The sequence below is a fragment of the Hypanus sabinus genome, chromosome 17 (assembly GCF_030144855.1).
Source record: "Hypanus sabinus isolate sHypSab1 chromosome 17, sHypSab1.hap1, whole genome shotgun sequence".
NCBI lineage: Eukaryota > Metazoa > Chordata > Chondrichthyes > Myliobatiformes > Dasyatidae > Hypanus > Hypanus sabinus.
Genome location: NC_082722.1, coordinates 58,138,774 through 58,156,592, shown reverse-complemented (window position 1 = coordinate 58,156,592; position 17,819 = coordinate 58,138,774). Strand labels below are relative to the sequence as shown.

Below are 17,819 nucleotides of genomic sequence, written 5' to 3'. Positions count from 1 at the left end.
TATGCTTGCCTTCATTAGCTGCGGCAGTGAGCGCAAGAGTGGTGACATCACGTTACAGTTGTACACAATATTGCCTAGACCATAACTTGGAGTACTGTGTGCATTTCAAAGTTCAATGTACACGTCACCATGTACAACCCTGAGATGCATTTTCTTACGGGCAATCACAGTAAATATGAGAAACACTTTAGAACCAATGAAACACTGCACCCAAAAAGACAAACAACCAACCAATGAGCAAACAACAACGCACTGTGCAACTCAAAAGAAAAATGAAATAATAACATTAAACAAACATTAGATGAAAATTCCTTTAAAGTGAGTCCATAGTTTGTGGAACAGTTCAGTGTTGATGCAAGTGAAGTTATTCTCAATGGATCAAGAGTCTGATGGTTGGGGGGGTAATACTTTTTCCTGAACTTGGTGGTGTGGGTCTTGAGGCTCCTCTACCACCCTCCTGATGGCAGCAGTGAGATGAGAGCACAGCCTGGATGGCTGGGTCCCTGATGAAGTATACTGCTTTCCTAAGATAATGCTCCATGTAGATCTGAGCAATGGTGGGGATGGTCCTACTTGTGACGGACTGGGCCGTATCCATTACTTTTTGCAGTAGGATTTTTTATTCAAGGGCATTGGTGTTTTCATCCCAGGCCACAGTGAGAGGTTAAAGATATCAGTGAACACTCCAGCCAACTGATCATCACAAGTCTTTAGTAATTGGTCAGGTACCCCACCTTGGCCGGATGCTTTCAGTAGGTTCACCCTGCTGGAAGATCACCACACTACAGAAAGATGCAGCCAAGCTAGAAAAGGCGTAGAAAAGATTCACGGTGTTGCTGCCTGGATTGGAGAGCTTCAATTCTAAGGAGAGATTTGATAGGCTGGCTCTGCCACAGGAAGTGCAGGAAGCTAGAACAGTAATAACATGGAAGAGACATCTGGACAGATACTTGAATGGGAAAGGCACACAGAGGGATATGGAATTACTACAGGCAAGTAGTTAATGTAATAGTAGTAGTTAATGTAAGCACGAGGGTTAGCATAAACGTCTAGCTCGAAGGATGTGTTTCTATGCTGTACAACTCTATGTCTATCTGCAAAAGCTCTGTCCGAAACTGGTGATTTTGTTGTTCATAAAGAGATCTTGCAGCAGAGACAAATAAAGGGAAATTGAGCTGAGGCATCGAAAACTGATTTTTCTTCAGCTAATAGGAAGATTCCCTTGGGCAAGTGAAGTTTTAATCAGGTCACACATAATTCTTGTGATTGGAAGATATATTTGATGTTTTTTTTATTGCAGCAAATTGTGTTGTCCTGAACACAGTGCCTAAGGGAAGTTAAGTCAATAGCTACTTTTAAGAAAGAATTAAAGATACGTTTGTAAAGGAAACATTTACAGGGCTATTGAGAAAGAGCAGTGGAGCAGTCCTTTCAAAGAAGCAAGACTTCTTCAATGCAGTTTACAGCCATTGATAGAACACTTGGGCAGGGAGTGTGGCAGAAGGAAGGAAGATAAAGTTAATGCTGGGGATAGGGATCCTCTTGTCTTCAACTACCACCTCACCAGCCTTTGTGTCTAGCACATATTTCTCCACATCTTCCCCATCTACAGTAGGATCCTACCACCAAGCACATCTTTGCCTACCCCCATTTTCTGCTTTCCGCAGGGATCGCTCCTGGTGTGACTCTCTTATCCACTCATCCCTCCCCACTGATCCTTGCAAGCAGAACAAGTGTTACACCTGCCCCTACACCTCCTCCCTCACTACCACTCAGGGCTCCCAAACAATCCTTCCAGGTGATGCAATACTTCATCTGTAAGCCTGTTGCGGTCATTTACTGTATCCGGTGTGCCCTCCTGTATCTCACTGAGACCCGACATAGATTGGGAGACGACTTCACCAAGCACCTACGCTCTGTCTGCCAGAAAAAGCAGGATCTCGCAGTGGCCACACATTTTAATTGCACTTCCCATTCCGACATGTCAGTCCAAGGCCTCCTCTACCGTTTCAATGAGGCCACACTCAGGTTGGAGGAGTAACTCCTTATATTCCATTGGGACAGCCTCCAACCTGATGGCACGAACATGAATTTCTCAAACTTCTTGCAATGCTCCCCCACTCCCTTCACCATTCTCCATTCCCATTTCCCTCTCTTCCCTCATCTCCTTGCCTGCCCATCTCTTCCCTCTGATGCTTCTCCCCATTTTCTTTCTCCCATGGCCTTCTGTCCTCTCCCATCAGATTCCCCCTTCTCCAGCCCTGTACCTCTTTCACTGATCAACTTCCCAGTTCTTTACTTCACCCTCCTCCCCCCACCCCCGGTTTCACCAATCACCTGGTTCTTCTTCCCTTCCCCTCCCCTCCCTTCTTACTCTGACTCCTCATCTTCTTTCCCAGCCCTAATGAAGGTCTCAGCATTGACATCAACTGCACTCTTTTCCACAGAGGCTGCCTGGCCTGCTGAGTTCCTCCAGATATTTGTGTGTGTTGCTTTAATGCTAAATAAAGCAGTTAATTCATATAGGATCATAGGCGGCAAGGAAAAGCATTCAGATTCTGATCCATTTATTTATCATATATACATCTGAACATACAGTGAAATGCAAAGTTTGCGTTACCAACAAGCACAACCTAAAGGTGTGCTGGGGGCAGCCTGCAAGAGTTGTCACACATGGCGACCTAGCAGGCCCACAATACTTGGCAGAACAACACAGAGCACAACAAGCAACATAACTACAGCAAAAATAACCCCCTTCCCTTGCCCCCACCAATCCACATAGACAGGTAGTCCGTAATCGCTAAGACAAGCCTCCAGCTGACATTATAGAAGAGGCATAAAGATAAATTCACCAAGATAACACCAGTGACAGTGACAATGACGAGCTATTCACTAGCATTGGAAAAAGTTGGCGGATGGGTCATGAAAGACTGCAAGTGTAGAAAACCTTGATTTCAGTGTTGATCTTTGAAAATGCAATTTAGAATAAGCCAACACAAAATAAACTTGATGCTATTCACTGCAGAGAGGAAACGAACAAAAAAAAAGAGGGAAAGACAGGAATAAACACATTAAACTATACCTGGCATGATGTTTTTGTGCAGTCATTATCATCATCACTTGGATCTGAAAAATACAGCTTGCCATCTACGATTACGCAATAATGTTTGTACCATTTCTGTCAAAAGAAGTCAAGCAGAATTGAAAACCATGTCATGTTTCAAGCTGGTATGCGATTATGGTGTACAATGGTGTACAAAATGGTGTACAAAAAACAGAAATGTAGAGTTTGACAATACTACATTGCTCTGTGATGATAGTCTTTGTTTAAGTTAGTGTTTTGGGATGATCCACATTCACTGCATGAAAACCCACCAGAAAATATTGTACCAGAGTTCTTCCCCCAGTAAATACATGAAGAATGAGATGTGATTCAGGTCTGTTTCTGTGAAGAGCACACTGAAGAAAATGGACAATACTTACAGAAGCTCATTCAAGTAGCCTAGTTTCATACTGACATTAGAAATACCCTCAGAACTGCTGCTGTTTTTAAATTCAAGAAACCATAGCTGATTTTGTTTTAATACTGTCATTGCTTTACAGTGTTTTCCATAGCACAGTCAATATTTGCACATTTCTGAATTAATTTTAATGCACCTTGACCAAAATTTCTAAATTTGTCATTCCTTTGACTATATTTCCATATTCAGGAAATTAGGAATAAGAACAGTTAACAGAACTATAAATGATCTGATTCTAACCATAACTTTGCATTCCCCTCTACTTGAACTAACTTTCCACTCCTTTGCTTATCAAGAATCCCTCTACCTCTGCCTTAAAGATGTACAAAGGCTTTGCTTCTACAGCCCTTTGAGTAAGAGTTTAAAAGACTCACAACCTCAGAGAAAAGAAATTTCACCTTATCTGTGTCTTAAATGATGAATCTAATTCAAGATGATTCCCTAATCCAATGATCCCTAATTCAAGATTTTCTCCCAAGAGGAAATATTCCGTCCACATCCATCCTGTTAAGATATCTCTATAATTCCAGTCTAAGGCATGAAGAATGCGTGAGTATTGTTGCTTGGAGTCTTACCAGATCTATTGGATCCAGCATATAGAGAAATCCAGACTTCTTTTCAAGCTCCTTGTAACTGGTGTAAATAGTTGAGCTTGAATTCTCTTGCTGGGAATCCAATTTTTTGTGCTGAAACAGTGGAAGAAATTGCAGGGTGAGTATCGCAGATCTGATTGATGGTTGAGCAATCTAACCAATGCCAATCCGATAACTGGCTACAACACGCGTTACAAAGATTTCCGGGCCTCATTAACAGGTCACATCACGGCTACAAATGTGGCACAGAATCAAAGCCATTAGGCGACACTATAGGATGTGTGCAAAGCAACGTAAGCAGATGCGTTTTTGCTCAGTCTCCCTGAGATAGAACATAGAACAATGCAGCACAGGAACAGATCCTTTGGCCCACAATGTTGTGCCAAACCAGCTAAAAAGTAAATCAAAAACAGCCGAAAACTAATCTCTCTTCCCTACACAATGTCCATATCCATTCACCTTCATCACATTCATGTGCCTTTCTAAATGCCTCACATACTCACAGGGAACAAGCTAAGAGCTGGGAGCTCAGTTGAAGTTGCATTGAGCTAAAAATTGGTTTCTCGGAAACATTTGCTAATGAAGCAACATCCAGAGTGGCTTGGATTCTATTTGAGCCACAGTGTCACATGACTGATGGAGACAATTTGTTTTGGAACTAACCTGGATTATGGTTAGAATAGATTTACGCATCAAGGTATTATGATTTGTTATATTACAGAACTACATTTAGAAACTACTTGATTTTATGTCTATACGTAGAATAATTAAAAAAACTTGAGCAAGGCCAGGATATTTTTTGGCTCTACAAACATATGTCTTTCCTCTCGTGTCCAACGTTTGATAATAGAACATTTAATAAAATTGTCAAAAGCCAAGTGGGATTTTGATTCAGAGCAGTCAAATATGTATTATAAAGTGTGATGTAAAACTTATAAAGCATTAGGATTTTATGGGAGCTTTCAGGCTGCAGTAAGCTCACGTACCAGGCCTGAATGAGCTTCACAATTGAACGATTATCTCAGTCTCAATTTCTTGCTTTTTCTGGAAAAAAAAACATTTCAAATATTCATCTTATTCCCTCTTACATGATGACCGGCACACCCTTAATTGACCAGTGGGGTGAAGAATTTCTCAAATTTGCTTTGAGATTCATGTCTGTCTGATGGAAATGAGCATGTTATATGCTTTATATTCTGCTCCAAAAAACCTTTCCATCGTCTTCACTGGAATGAATCTGAGAAGGAGATACAACATGATACATTTAAAAATAAAAGTTGGAGGTTGAATATAAAGGTGCAATACAGGGTTAGTGGCAGGATTCTTGGCAGTTTGGAGGAGCAATGGGATCTTGGGGTCCACATCTATTGATCCCCCAAAATTAATGCAGATAGGGCTGTTAAGAAAGCAAATGTTGTATTGGCTTTGATTAGTCAGAAGATTGAGTTCAAGAGCTGTGAAATAATGTTGCAGCTCTATAAAAACTCTGGTTGGATCACAAGTGGAATATTGTGTTCAGTTCTGGACACCTCATTAGCAGAAGGATGTGAAAGCTTTAGAGAGGGTGCAGAAGAGACTCAGCTGGATGCTGCCTGAACTAAAGGACATGTCTTTTGGGGACAGATTGAGTGAGCTAGGGCTTTTTCTCTTTGGACCAAAGAAGGATGAGAGGTGACTTGCAAAGGTGTGCGACGTGATGAGGCATAGTTCAAATAGATAGCCAGAGATTTTGGAAATAGCCAATGAATTAGAGGGCATAAATTTAAGGTGTTTGAATGGGGAGAATGTCAGAGGGCGCATGGAATATCCAGGTAGTGCCAAAGGCAGATACATTAGGGGCACTAAGAAATTCTTAGCTAAGCACATAGATGATAAAAAAATGGAGGATTATGTAGGAGGGAAAGGTTAGATTGATCTCAGTGTAGGTTAAAACGTCTGCATATCATTATGGGTCAAAGTACCTGCATTGTGCTGTAATGTTCTATGTTCTATATTTGGTTCTAAATTTGTGAACTTCTTTCTGTGAAAATTTTCTTTTAAACTCTACTTAACAGTGCCTTTAATGCATAAATTTAAGAATTTCAGAGACAGCAATCACATTATGACAGCCTCACCTTGATGATAATTTTGTTTGTAAGCTGGGCTGGTGACGGTAACTGCTCTGCATTTGCCTCAATGGGTTTGGTTATAAGCATAGACCCAAAGGTGTCCTTGAACTTCGTGGCCATATGTCGCTGCTGCTCAATCGTGCAGTGCTCTTCGATCGAAAGGATGACTGGATACCTGAGGAACCCAGCAACAGTGTCAGTCAGCGTTCAGTGCACCGGGTAAATATTCTAACTGGAATCCAACAACTATAGTTATAGTAACAAAAATGCTCAGTAGCCAATAAAATCTGTTTCAGAAAAAAAAACTGTAAGAACACCTAAGTAGGAAACAGGTGTGTAGCGGTTACTTGGAAACAGACCAAACCGCACTGTGCATGGAAGTTAACACCGTACAACGCACTTCCAGAACAACTGCATTCTGAGTCAAAAAAAAGTATATTTGATCCTTTATTACAAAACTAGCACTAATGAATGACCTTATAGCATTAAAAAACAATGAAGCAAAATCAGTGAATTAAGAATAATTAACATTCAAATTAGCATAATTAAGCAAAGATCGTAAATAAGCAGTCAACAAGTACATATAACTCCCCAGCTGCCTCTAACAATTAAACTAACTAAAACAAAGCGAGAATAAGTAACTATACTCTTTTACCTTTATTATGTTCCAACCCACGTGACAGATTACCCATAAAAAATGCACAACATAAAGTACAATACAGACAGGCTGAAAGTAGATGCATGGCTCCCACAGGCTGGTTCATTCAGCTAGGCATCTTCACATCAGAAGAAAGTCCCCAATGTCTTATGAGGGAACTGTTTGAGTAGTCTCAGTGCATTTATAAAGAATTTGGGGGTAGGCTGCAACTGATGATGCCATTCAGACAGAATTGAAGGCAATGCTGTACCAGAGCCAAAGAGAATTTCATCCTGTACCTTGCTGCTTCATTGTGAATGTGCTGTTGGAAATGAATCCATTACCTGCGACTGAACTGCCACGTTAATGAGCACAAAGGTTATGCCAGAATTCATCCTTGGTTGGATATCACTCAGATCTATTTTCAACCTCTGAGCTTCATTACGTTGCGTTAGATATGATCAAACAGCATCTTTAACCTTATTAACCAGGGAGCATTTGTAGGCAACTGAATTAATTAAAAGGTAAGCAAACTCATGAAAACAACAGTAAAATAGCTCTTTTATTTTTTTAAAGAAAAACTTTCAAGAAAATATATTTAAAGCTTTGCAAAAAATGCTGGATATGGGGCAAAACAACTTTGCATAGTTTTATGTAAATGGAATGGACTTGACATTACAGTCCTTCCCCAGGCCCAAACAGGCTCAAAGGATTAAGCGATCTACCCTTATACTATCTTCCTACCTATTAATACTAACCTTACCTCCAAATCAATGGTTGTGTGTCTTGACCTGATTCCAACACCCTGCTACTTCAGTGGAGTACTTGGAGTCATCACAGGACAACTAACACAGGTAACAAATACCAAGTTGCCAGTGTGACCCATTTTCTAAAGGCAACTTTCTGAACACAAAGCTCATGTTCTAGAGTTCAGCTGCTTCTAATCTAGAAACAGTTCCGGTTTCCAGCTAGCATTCTCAGTGGGAAACACACTGAATAAGCACAAAATTATAAATAACAGAAATCAGAAACTGATATGATCTAGTGCTGGGTATATACTGAAACCCAGTCAGCAGCTATAAATATGAAAGATAAAGCAAGCAATTAACATTTCACATTTAAAAATTTCAGCACCAGGAACTGTCCTGTGGTCCAGAGTTTACAGATTAATGAATGGAGATAGTACCTGGTGCAACGATAGCTCTGGCTAGCAGTGACAATAATGTGCGGTAAGCATAATAAGGTAGTTCAAACTTACTCTGATGTAACAAAGGCATGGCTTTTGATGGCATCGACAACATCGTCGAACTTGATTTTGGATGTAAGTGTCCAACCATGATAAATAATGGGTTTGCCATCTGGTCCATCCCAACAATCCACTAAAACATTTAGAGTAAAAGGCATTATAAGTATTATGGAGGGGGAAAAAATCACAAAGTTTTCAAATGTTACAAAGAACAGGGCATTACGACCATACGATCATATGACATAGGAGCAGAATTAGGCTACTTGGCCCAACATGTCTACTCCAGTGTTAGATCATGGCTGATTTATTTTCGCGCTCAATCCTATTCTCCTGCCTTCTTCCATAACCTTTGATACCTTTACCAACCAAGAACCTATCAACCTCCGCCTTAAATATACCCAAAGATTTGGCCTCCACAGCTGCCTGTGGCAATTAATTTCACAGATTCATGACTCCTTGGCTAAAGACATTCTTCCTCATCTCTGCTCTGAAGGATCACCCTTCTGTTCTGTGACTGTGCCCTCTGGTTCTCAACTTGCCCACCAATGGAAATAACCTTTCCAAATCCACTCTATCAGGGCCTTTCAATTTATTTCTAACCTAGAGCCAAGTATAGAAATGCTCCAAGAATTTAAGATAATGAGAATCACTATGGATCTAGACGAGGGACTTAGAGCATATACATATTCCATATATTTGTCTTACATTCAATACATCGACATCCCATCCGCAAGCATCTAGCATATGCCTCAGTAGATGAATCACTACGAAGCTGATCTCCTGTGAGGTATCTATGAAAAAAGTGGCAAAATATGAGTTTAGTAAGGAAAATTATACTCATAAAAATTTAAATATTTATCAATATTGCTGGATTTACTAAAAAGGCAAGTAATTATTTTAAGTAATCAGATGGAATTTTATACAGCTTGAGCAGGAATACGGGGAATGCACATTTGAGGAGCAAATGCCCTGGCATTGTACTGCGCCACTTTGTAATTCAAAGTTATGTTTTCTACTTGAAAGATGGCTTGAGTAGCTTTTGTAGTTTATGGCTGGAATTCATGTTGAGTTTTAAATGTTAATATGAAAATTGTTATCAGTTATGAAAAAGGACAAATACATGTCAGTGATATTCCCAGAGGAAAATTTTGAAAGCCTAAGTAGGAGTCATGTGATTGATGTGTAAAATATTCAAAAAAAATCAAATATTTATTGGTCTTCCTTTGGTAGGATTGGTGACCAGAGACATAACTTCTATGCTCATAATGTAAATTCAATCTAATTCTGGAATTAACATTCAGAAATTTTTAGTATCAACATAACACTAGCAACATAAATGTGATGATCTAAGGAAAGTTGGACTCCTATTGTCTAGGAGTTTGTGCACCTTATTTTATCCAAGTCTCTCAATCTTGTTTGAACATCTGGTCAAACTCTGGACCATGAGGTCAAAGGATATAGTGATCAATCAGCAAACCCATTCATATTTTCGGGTAGCAGGAACTGATCACCTTTTATTAAGAGGTGCAACATCACTTTAAAAAATATTAGTTGCTCTCTTACATACAAATCCTTCTGAAATGGACAAGAATAAACTTCTTACGTGTTATGTGAAGATGAGATCCAGTAATGTGACAATGGGTTATTCATATCCTGGATGCAGATGGAATCATTCTTGGTGTCCCAGATGGTATTTTCTTTTGAAAATAGATATGACAGAAACTGCAAATGCATAGAACAGACATTATGGAAATGTAATTTCTGTTGAGAATAAATATGAATTGATGAAGCATTCCACTGATTTACAGCCAACAGATGCATTATAGGTTTTAATTGTTAGTGTTCAATAACTAATCTTTTTTTTTAAAACTGGGAAATTCTTGGGATTCCCCTGACACAATACGAAGGAGTTGTTTCCTGACAAATGGCTCAATGTGATTGTTGGTTCAAAGAAACACAGAGAATTTGCTATGATCATATTTTTTGTTTCTCTCACAAGCCTGCAGAAATTTGGACGAACAGTATTGATGCAGGAATTGGTATTTACGTGTAATGTTGGGATTACAACAAAAACACAGTGCGTGCTGGAGAGTGTCCTGATGGGTTGCATCATGACCTGGTAGGGAAACACTAATGCTTATGAACGGAAAAATCTTCACAAAGTGGGGGAATTTAGCCTCGCTCATCTCAGGGCAAAAACCCTTTCTACCTTTGAGCACAGCTGTAAGAAGCACTGCCAAAAAACAAACAGCATCTCTCACCAGCCAGGCTATGCTCCCTTTTTGCTGCTGCCAAAGAGAAGGAGGTACAGGCGCTTCAGGTCCCACATCACCAAGTTCAGGAACTGTTATTACCCTTCAACCATCAGGCTCTTAATTCACCTCAATTATTCCACAGCTTTCAAGGACTCATGTTCTCAGTTATTCATTTAAATATTTATATATTCCCTCCTCCCCCAGCGCACACACTTTTTCTTTTGCTTTGTATTTGCACAGATTGTCTTCTCTTGTACACTGGCTGCTTGTCAGTCTGTTCCTGTGCAGTTTTTCATTGATTCTTTTGTATTTCTTTGTTCTACCGTGAATGCTTGCAAGAAAATGAATCACCAGAAAGTAAATAGTGACATGTACATAATTTGATAATAAATTAGCTTTGAACTTTGAACACAGAATTTTAAATAGCTTTATTGTCGCCAAACAATTGATACTAGAGCGTACAATCATCATTGCGATATTTGATTCTGTGCTTTGCGCTCCCTGGAGTACAAATCGATAGTAAATATAATAAAAATTCAAATTATAAATCATAAATAGTAAACAGAAAAGGGAAAGTAAGGTAGTGCAAGTCAGGTCCGGATATTTGGAAGGTACGGCCCAGATCCGGGTCAGGATCCGTTCAGCAGTCTTATCACAGTTGGAAAGAAGCTGTTCCCAAATCTGGCCATACGAATCTTCAAGCTCCTGAACCTTCTCCCGGAGGGAAGAGGGACAAAAAGAGTGTTGGCTGGGTGGGTCTTGTCCTTGATTATCCTGGCAGCACTGCTCCGACAGCGTGTGGTGTAAAGTGAGTCCAAGGACGTACATTGGTTTGTGTGATGTGCTGGGCTACGTTCACGATCTTCTGCAGCTTCTTCCGGTCTTGGACAGGACAACTTCCATACCAGGTTGTGATGCACCCTAGAAGAACGCTTTCTACGGTGTATCTATAAAAATTAGTGAGGGCTTTAGGGGACAGGCCAAATTTCTTCAGCTTTCTCAGGAAGTAAAGGTGCTGGTGGGCCTTCTTGGCAGTGGACTCTGCTTGGTTAGACCAAGTCGGGTCATTTGTGATATTCACCCCGAGGAACTTAAAGCTTTTGACCTGTTCCACCTGCGCACCACCAATGTAGATGGGGTCGTGCGGTCCGCTACTCCTTCTGAAGTCAACAACCAATTCCTTCGTCTTGCTGACGTTGAGGGATAGGTTATTGTCTTTGCACCATGCCACCAGGTTCTTAATTTCCTCTCTGTACTCAAACTCAACATTACCCGAGATACAGCCTACCATTGTAGAGTCATCAGCAAACTTATATATTGAGTTTGATGGAAACTTGGCTACACAATGATGGGTGTACAGTGAGTACAGCAGGGGGCTGAGTACACAGCCTTGTGGGGCACCGGTGCTCAGAGTGATTGCAAAGGAGAGCTTGTCCCCTATTTTTACAGTCTGGATCCTGTCTGTGAGGAAGTTGAAGATCCAGCCGCAGATCTGAGTGCTAAGACCCAGGGTCTGGAGCTAAATGCAATAATTATTTTAATTAAAACAGTTAGTTTAATAGTTATGCCCGTAGGGTTTTGAGTTTGTTTTCCTTCCATTGGCTTAATTGCACTCTCTGCTGTAACACTGCACAGTTACCATCTGAGGACTTGACCTGGTCAGTTCCTGGTCCACAGCTTCACTTTGATTAAGCGCTGGTAATCTAGAGGTTTCTGTGTTGTTCACTTTGATTATCCTTCTTTTACTGCCCTGTGTCTCCACCTGCTGGACACAGCAAGATCAGCAAATATAATGCAAGGAAAATGTGAATACATCTTGGGCAATTTCTGTATCAATTGATACCTCCCTCCCCTGTAACTTTTTAAACATGATCTGCATCCTACACTTCACCAGCTATCCTAAAAATAAAACAAAGAGATTCCATGGGAGTTGAAGTATTTATATTTCTGTGAACATAACAAAATATCAAAACAGCAAATGCCAGGAGAATAAATCTAACTTACTAGTTCAGAATAAAAATCAGAATCAGGCTCATTATCACGGACATTTTGTTGTGAAATTTCGTTGATTTCTGGCAGCAATACAATGCGGTACAAAAAATACTCTAAGTGACAAGAAGAAATATCTAGAAAAATAAATAGCGCAAAAAAGAGCAAAATAGTAAAGCTATATTCATGGGTTTGTGGACATTTCCTTGGAACAAGAATTTGATGTTGGCTTGGTCAATCAGCCCACTTTCTGTTAGAATCTGTCTGGTAAGTTAAACATAACTTTCCTTATATTTGCCTTCCAATGTATAAAAAGATTTGCTTTGATTTTGATTACAATAAATACAATATTAAATTTCTGTGTGTTGTTTAAATTATCACCATGTTAGGTTTTTTCTGACAGACTAAATATGGTGTTGTTTATGGAAATAAAAATTATAAAAGCCTTCCTGCTTACCATACTTGTACTGAAATATCCCACAGGTTGAAACCCATTAAATGCTGCAAATGCCCTTCACTAGAACTTTGCAAGAGCTGAAACTTCTTTATGTTTATACTCCCCACTGCTGAACCAACTCTAGAGTGGAAACTGTTGCCAAAACTGAAACAGCCTGTGGTAAGATTCCTACAGCGATGTGACACTGTTTTACTGCAACTGTATGCACTTTGGTTTCAGAGCTGACACAGAGTCAGGTAAATATTGTAGATTATTGATAAAGGATCACTGCTGAAGGTGACATTAGAAATAAGTTAAATTGGTCCCACAAAAGGTACAATTCACATTTCTTCACTGGTAACATACCACTTTTCAAAGTTCAAAACTTCGATGTAGAAAATAAATTTATCATCCAAGTATGTATATGTCACCATGTATTACCTACCCTGAGATTTGTTTTCTTCGAAGCATTCACAGTAGAACAAAGAATTACAATAGAATCAATGAAAAACTACAAAGACTGACAAACAATCAAAGTTTAAAGGAAGTGCAAATAAACAGATAATAAAATCTTTCGCCATCCTTAACAGTTGAAAGGAGAAAACCATGGGTTGGTGAATGTGGAAGGGAAAAATCCAGCCAGTTCCTACATACTTCATTCATTACAATGCTGGTATACTTTGGAGGTAGTTACAAACAATCTGCTGGAGGAATTCAATGGGCCGAGCAGCATCTGTGGGAAGAATGGAATTGTTGATCTTTTGGATGGAAACCTTACATCAGGACCAGATCATGATCAGGGAGGAAGCTGATTAGCTATACAATGCTTTGAACATCCTGGGGCACAAAGCGTGCAGAGACAATGCAAGATATTTTTAAATTCAGCATATCTGGAGCAAATCATTGTCAACATCAAAATAAAGTGCGACAAGTCTGAAATAAAACAGAAAATACTGGAAAAACTCAGTAAGTGAGGCAGCTTTGTGGAATGTTAATTCTGCTTCCCTCTTCACAGAAGCTGCCTGACTTGTTGAGTGTTGTGCTGTATGATTCTACACACAATTGGCAGAATTGGTAACTTTCCACTAACATCATCGGCCCTCAGCAAGAACTCCCTTGACCAAATGCAACTGGCAGTTTTTAGAGTAGATGTGGAAAGGCTGTTTCCCTTGATGGGTGAGTCCAGGACAAGAGGTCACAGTCTTAGAATTAAAGGGTACCCATTTAAAACAGAGATGAGGAGAAATTTTTTTAGCCAGGGGGTCGTGGAATTACAGAATTCGTTGCCACATACAGCTGTGGAGGCCCAATCATTGAGGGTGTTTAAGGAGGAGATTGATAGGTAACTAATTAGTCGGTGTATCAGGATATGGGGAAAAAGCCGGAAATTGGAACTAGATGGGAGAATAGTTTAGTTCATGGTGGACTGGTGGAGCAGATTCGATGGGCCAAATGGCCTACTTCTGCTCCTTTGTCTTATGATCTTGTGATTGGTTGGAGCATTTAGTGGGTGCCAAGGGTCAGAAAGGAATAGCAGAGTGAAAGCTGTGTGCTGCTACAAGATCAGTTGCAAGGAAGTTTGAGGATAGTACAAGCCATTTTTCAAAGATGAGGAAGTAATGCAGTTAAGCAAGGAGGACATTAACTTCTTGTTCAGCAGACAGGACGTGATTAAAATGAGCAGATTGATTTGTGTAAATGGATTGGAGTTGTTAATCACATATACTTAAATCTACAAAACTATTGTAAAAGGTTATATACCTCATTTACATAGAAGAAGGGCTCGTTTGTTTCTCTGTAAGTGTCATAAATACATCTAGTCATCAGCTCTAGAACTTTTTTAACATCACTGGCCCATGATTCCTGTAGAGTGGAAAAGATGCACATGAGATTTAAGTCCAATTAGCTGTTCATTGTTACATGAAAACAGGATTTTCCAAACTCAGCATTAAATTTCATCTTTGTAAGTATTTACAATCTTTGTAAATCTTCAGTTGCTTAGGGAGCAAAACACTAGTGTCAAGCTTACACATTCATAGAATGAAAAATCACTTGAAGGATATTGGCTTCGAGGTCAACACATCCAGTCTTACTAAACACCAATGGGTTAAGCAAGGAGGTGTAAGTAGCTAGTGCCATGCCCTCACTTTTCCTGAGTTTGATCCTGGAATATTTCACACAACTCTACAGAAACATCTTTGGAACAAACAAATCTTCCTCTGTTTAAGGAGTAGTCACCAGTAATATCTTGAAGAGCTGCTCATGAGGTCATTTAGCAGTCGCTCTATTGGTGCACAGGAACATCGCCACAGGTAGGATGGGGTCTAATCTACATGACTAGATACTGAACTAAGGCTTTTGCTTCTTCAGGGCCACAAATTCCACAGTAGCTCAGGGCTCATGTCAGATGTTCATCTGAAGTCACCTGAACTTTAGAGGAAGCACTTTGGAAGTAGACTGGAATCGTTGTACCACTAGTAGATTTACCTGTTGACTTCACTGTATTGACAATTGTTAATATTCGTATGAGTACGTGGCCTTGAATACATTAACCAAATTTACAATTTGTTCATAACTTTAAGTTAGTCCCAATTTTTTTTCAAGGCAAGTTTGATCCTTTCTTGGGATTCTTCCCAAAAGAGATGATTCTCTTATTACCTTCTGTTCATGGATGAGGAAGCGTTGGAAGTCATGAAGGTACAAAACTGAAGACTTGAGTTTATCTGTTCTTCTGCAGGTAGAAAGCAAAGTTAGGAGTCAGACAAACCAAGCCGATTAAAAGTGACACGTGATGGGCACAACACTAAATTCCAATAGACCCCAACATTATTTGGAGAATGGGGACTGTGCTCTTTCATTATTGGGAGGTAACACCCCTCCCAGGGTCATGCACACAAGTTTTAGTCTGATGCTGTAATGCCACACTGTCAGAGGTGGTATCATCTGAATGAAACATCAAACTGAGAAGCCATCTGATCTCTCAAGTGGCTATATGAAACCCTGGACTCTATTCAAACAACAGTAGACCAAATCCTCCTGGTATCCTGATGAACATTTGATGTTGCAAACAGATCTCATATAGCACTAAACATTTTTCAATCTCGTATGCAAACTGATCAGAATATTCCCAACAAATTAAAAGGAACTGTGCATCAGAAGTGCTTAAGTGGCTGCAGAGTGGTTTGTGGTGCCTTCAGATGTAAAAGCTTAAAGTAATTAATTGCAGGACACTTTCTTGAAGGTGTTAAAATAAAAAGTAGATAACTTTAATGATTGGTAGAAGAAAGAAGAGCAACTGGAGACACCAGTGGAATTCTGAGATATGAGGGTAGAAAGATGTCCATGATCGGTTGTGGGCTCTCTGTTTCTTCTAGCATGTCCTGAACCAGGAGACTAAGCTACAAGGTTGACTTCACAAATGAAAATGAAAATGTTCTAAGTTTTAAGAAGCAAACAAAAATTTAAAATCTCTAAACACAGGGAGATAAAATTGAGCAGGTCAGCGGTGGATGAAATGGAGGAATGCTCTGTTCATTGATTGAAACTTAGGTTCATTGGAAGTTGGAATTGCTCTCATCAAGCAGATAAGACAAAATCTTTAATTCATATCCTGATAGGATAGTGGGTTTGTAATTTTATAATTTGCATTGATTATTTAACTCAGATTAAACACTTCAAAAGTCTATACTATTGGTATAAAGACCCTATGATCTCATACACTCAAATGTACAGCAGGAGTCCATGATGTCTCCCAGAACAATCCCATCATTCCCATCCTCTCATTTATTCCCCAGCAACCTATTCTCTTAGATATGCCCATTAACAAAGCTGGGTAGTTGAGCAGCCAGCATGTGTTTGGGATGTTGGAGAAAATCAAAGGGAAATGTATAAGGTCACAAGCAGAATGCCCAATTTCAATTTAAACACAACATAGGGTCAGGATTGAACATGCACCTTTAGAGCTACAGTCCTTGGACAAAGTATTCATCCCCCTTGGAAGTTCTCATGCTTTATTGTTTTACAAAATTGAATCACAGTGGATTTTATTTGGCTTTTCTGAGACTGATCAACACGAAAAGACTTTTGTGTCAAAGAGAAAACAAATGTTGACAAAGTGATCTAAATTAATTACAAATATAGAACATAAAATAATTGATTGCATAAGTATTCACCACCTTTTAATATGACAAACAAAATCATCACTGGTGCAGACAATTGGTTTTAGAAGTCACATAATTAGTTAAATGGATACCTGTGTGCAGTCAAGGTGCTTCATTTGATTGTGGTCAAAATACACCAGGAAAGTATACACCAGGAATGTCCAACTGCTAGTGGTCAGATTCCCAGCAAAAATTACACCATGAGGATGAGAATCACTCCGAGCAACTCCACAAAAAAGTTATTGAAAAGCACAAGTCAGGAGATGGATACAAGAAAATTTCCAAGTCACTGAATATCCCTTGGTGTACTGTGAAGTCAATTATCAAGAAATGGAAAGAATACGGCACAGCAGTAAATCTGCAGACTGTCCTTAAAAACTGAACGACCATGCAAAGAAGGAGACAAGTGAGGGAGGCCACCAAGTGATCTATGACAACTGTGGGGGAGTTACAAGCTTCGGTGGCTGAGATGGGAGAGACTGCACAGACAACAACTGTTGCCCGGGGGCTGCACCAGTCGCAGCTTTATGGGAGAGTGGCAAAGAGAAAGCCACTGTTGAAAAGAATTCACATGAAATCTTGGCTGGAGTTTCTCCAAAGGCATGCAGGTTCTATGCTCAGATGAAACCAAAATTGAGCTCCTTGGCCATCAGACAAAACACTACACGTCATCAAGAACACACCATCCCTACCATGAAGCAGGGTGGTGGCTTGTGATGGGAGAGTGTGAACACTTCACTGCAGCAGGCCCTGGAAGGCCTGTGAAGGTAGAGTGGAATGAATGCAGCCAAATAGTCAATAGACAGTAGGTGCAGGAGTAGATCATTCAGCCCTTCAAGCCAGCACTACCATTCAATGTGATCATGGCTGATCA

At 39.8% G+C, this 17,819-nt stretch overlaps 1 protein-coding gene across 1 annotated transcript in view; it reads right to left on the bottom strand.

Moving 5' to 3' along the window:
• LOC132406973 (1-phosphatidylinositol 4,5-bisphosphate phosphodiesterase gamma-2-like) overlaps positions 1–17,819 on the bottom strand; it is a 204,665-nt gene that overhangs the window by 39,051 nt on the left and 147,795 nt on the right. Inside the window, exons 8-15 of the mRNA XM_059993146.1 lie at positions 15,444–15,516; positions 14,547–14,648; positions 9,709–9,827; positions 8,811–8,896; positions 8,118–8,238; positions 6,229–6,397; positions 4,097–4,207; positions 3,083–3,178 (exon numbers count right to left, since the gene is read on the bottom strand). Coding sequence (XP_059849129.1) covers positions 3,083–3,178; positions 4,097–4,207; positions 6,229–6,397; positions 8,118–8,238; positions 8,811–8,896; positions 9,709–9,827; positions 14,547–14,648; positions 15,444–15,516 — 877 coding nt within the window. The remainder of the gene's footprint in view (positions 1–3,082; positions 3,179–4,096; positions 4,208–6,228; positions 6,398–8,117; positions 8,239–8,810; positions 8,897–9,708; positions 9,828–14,546; positions 14,649–15,443; positions 15,517–17,819) is intronic.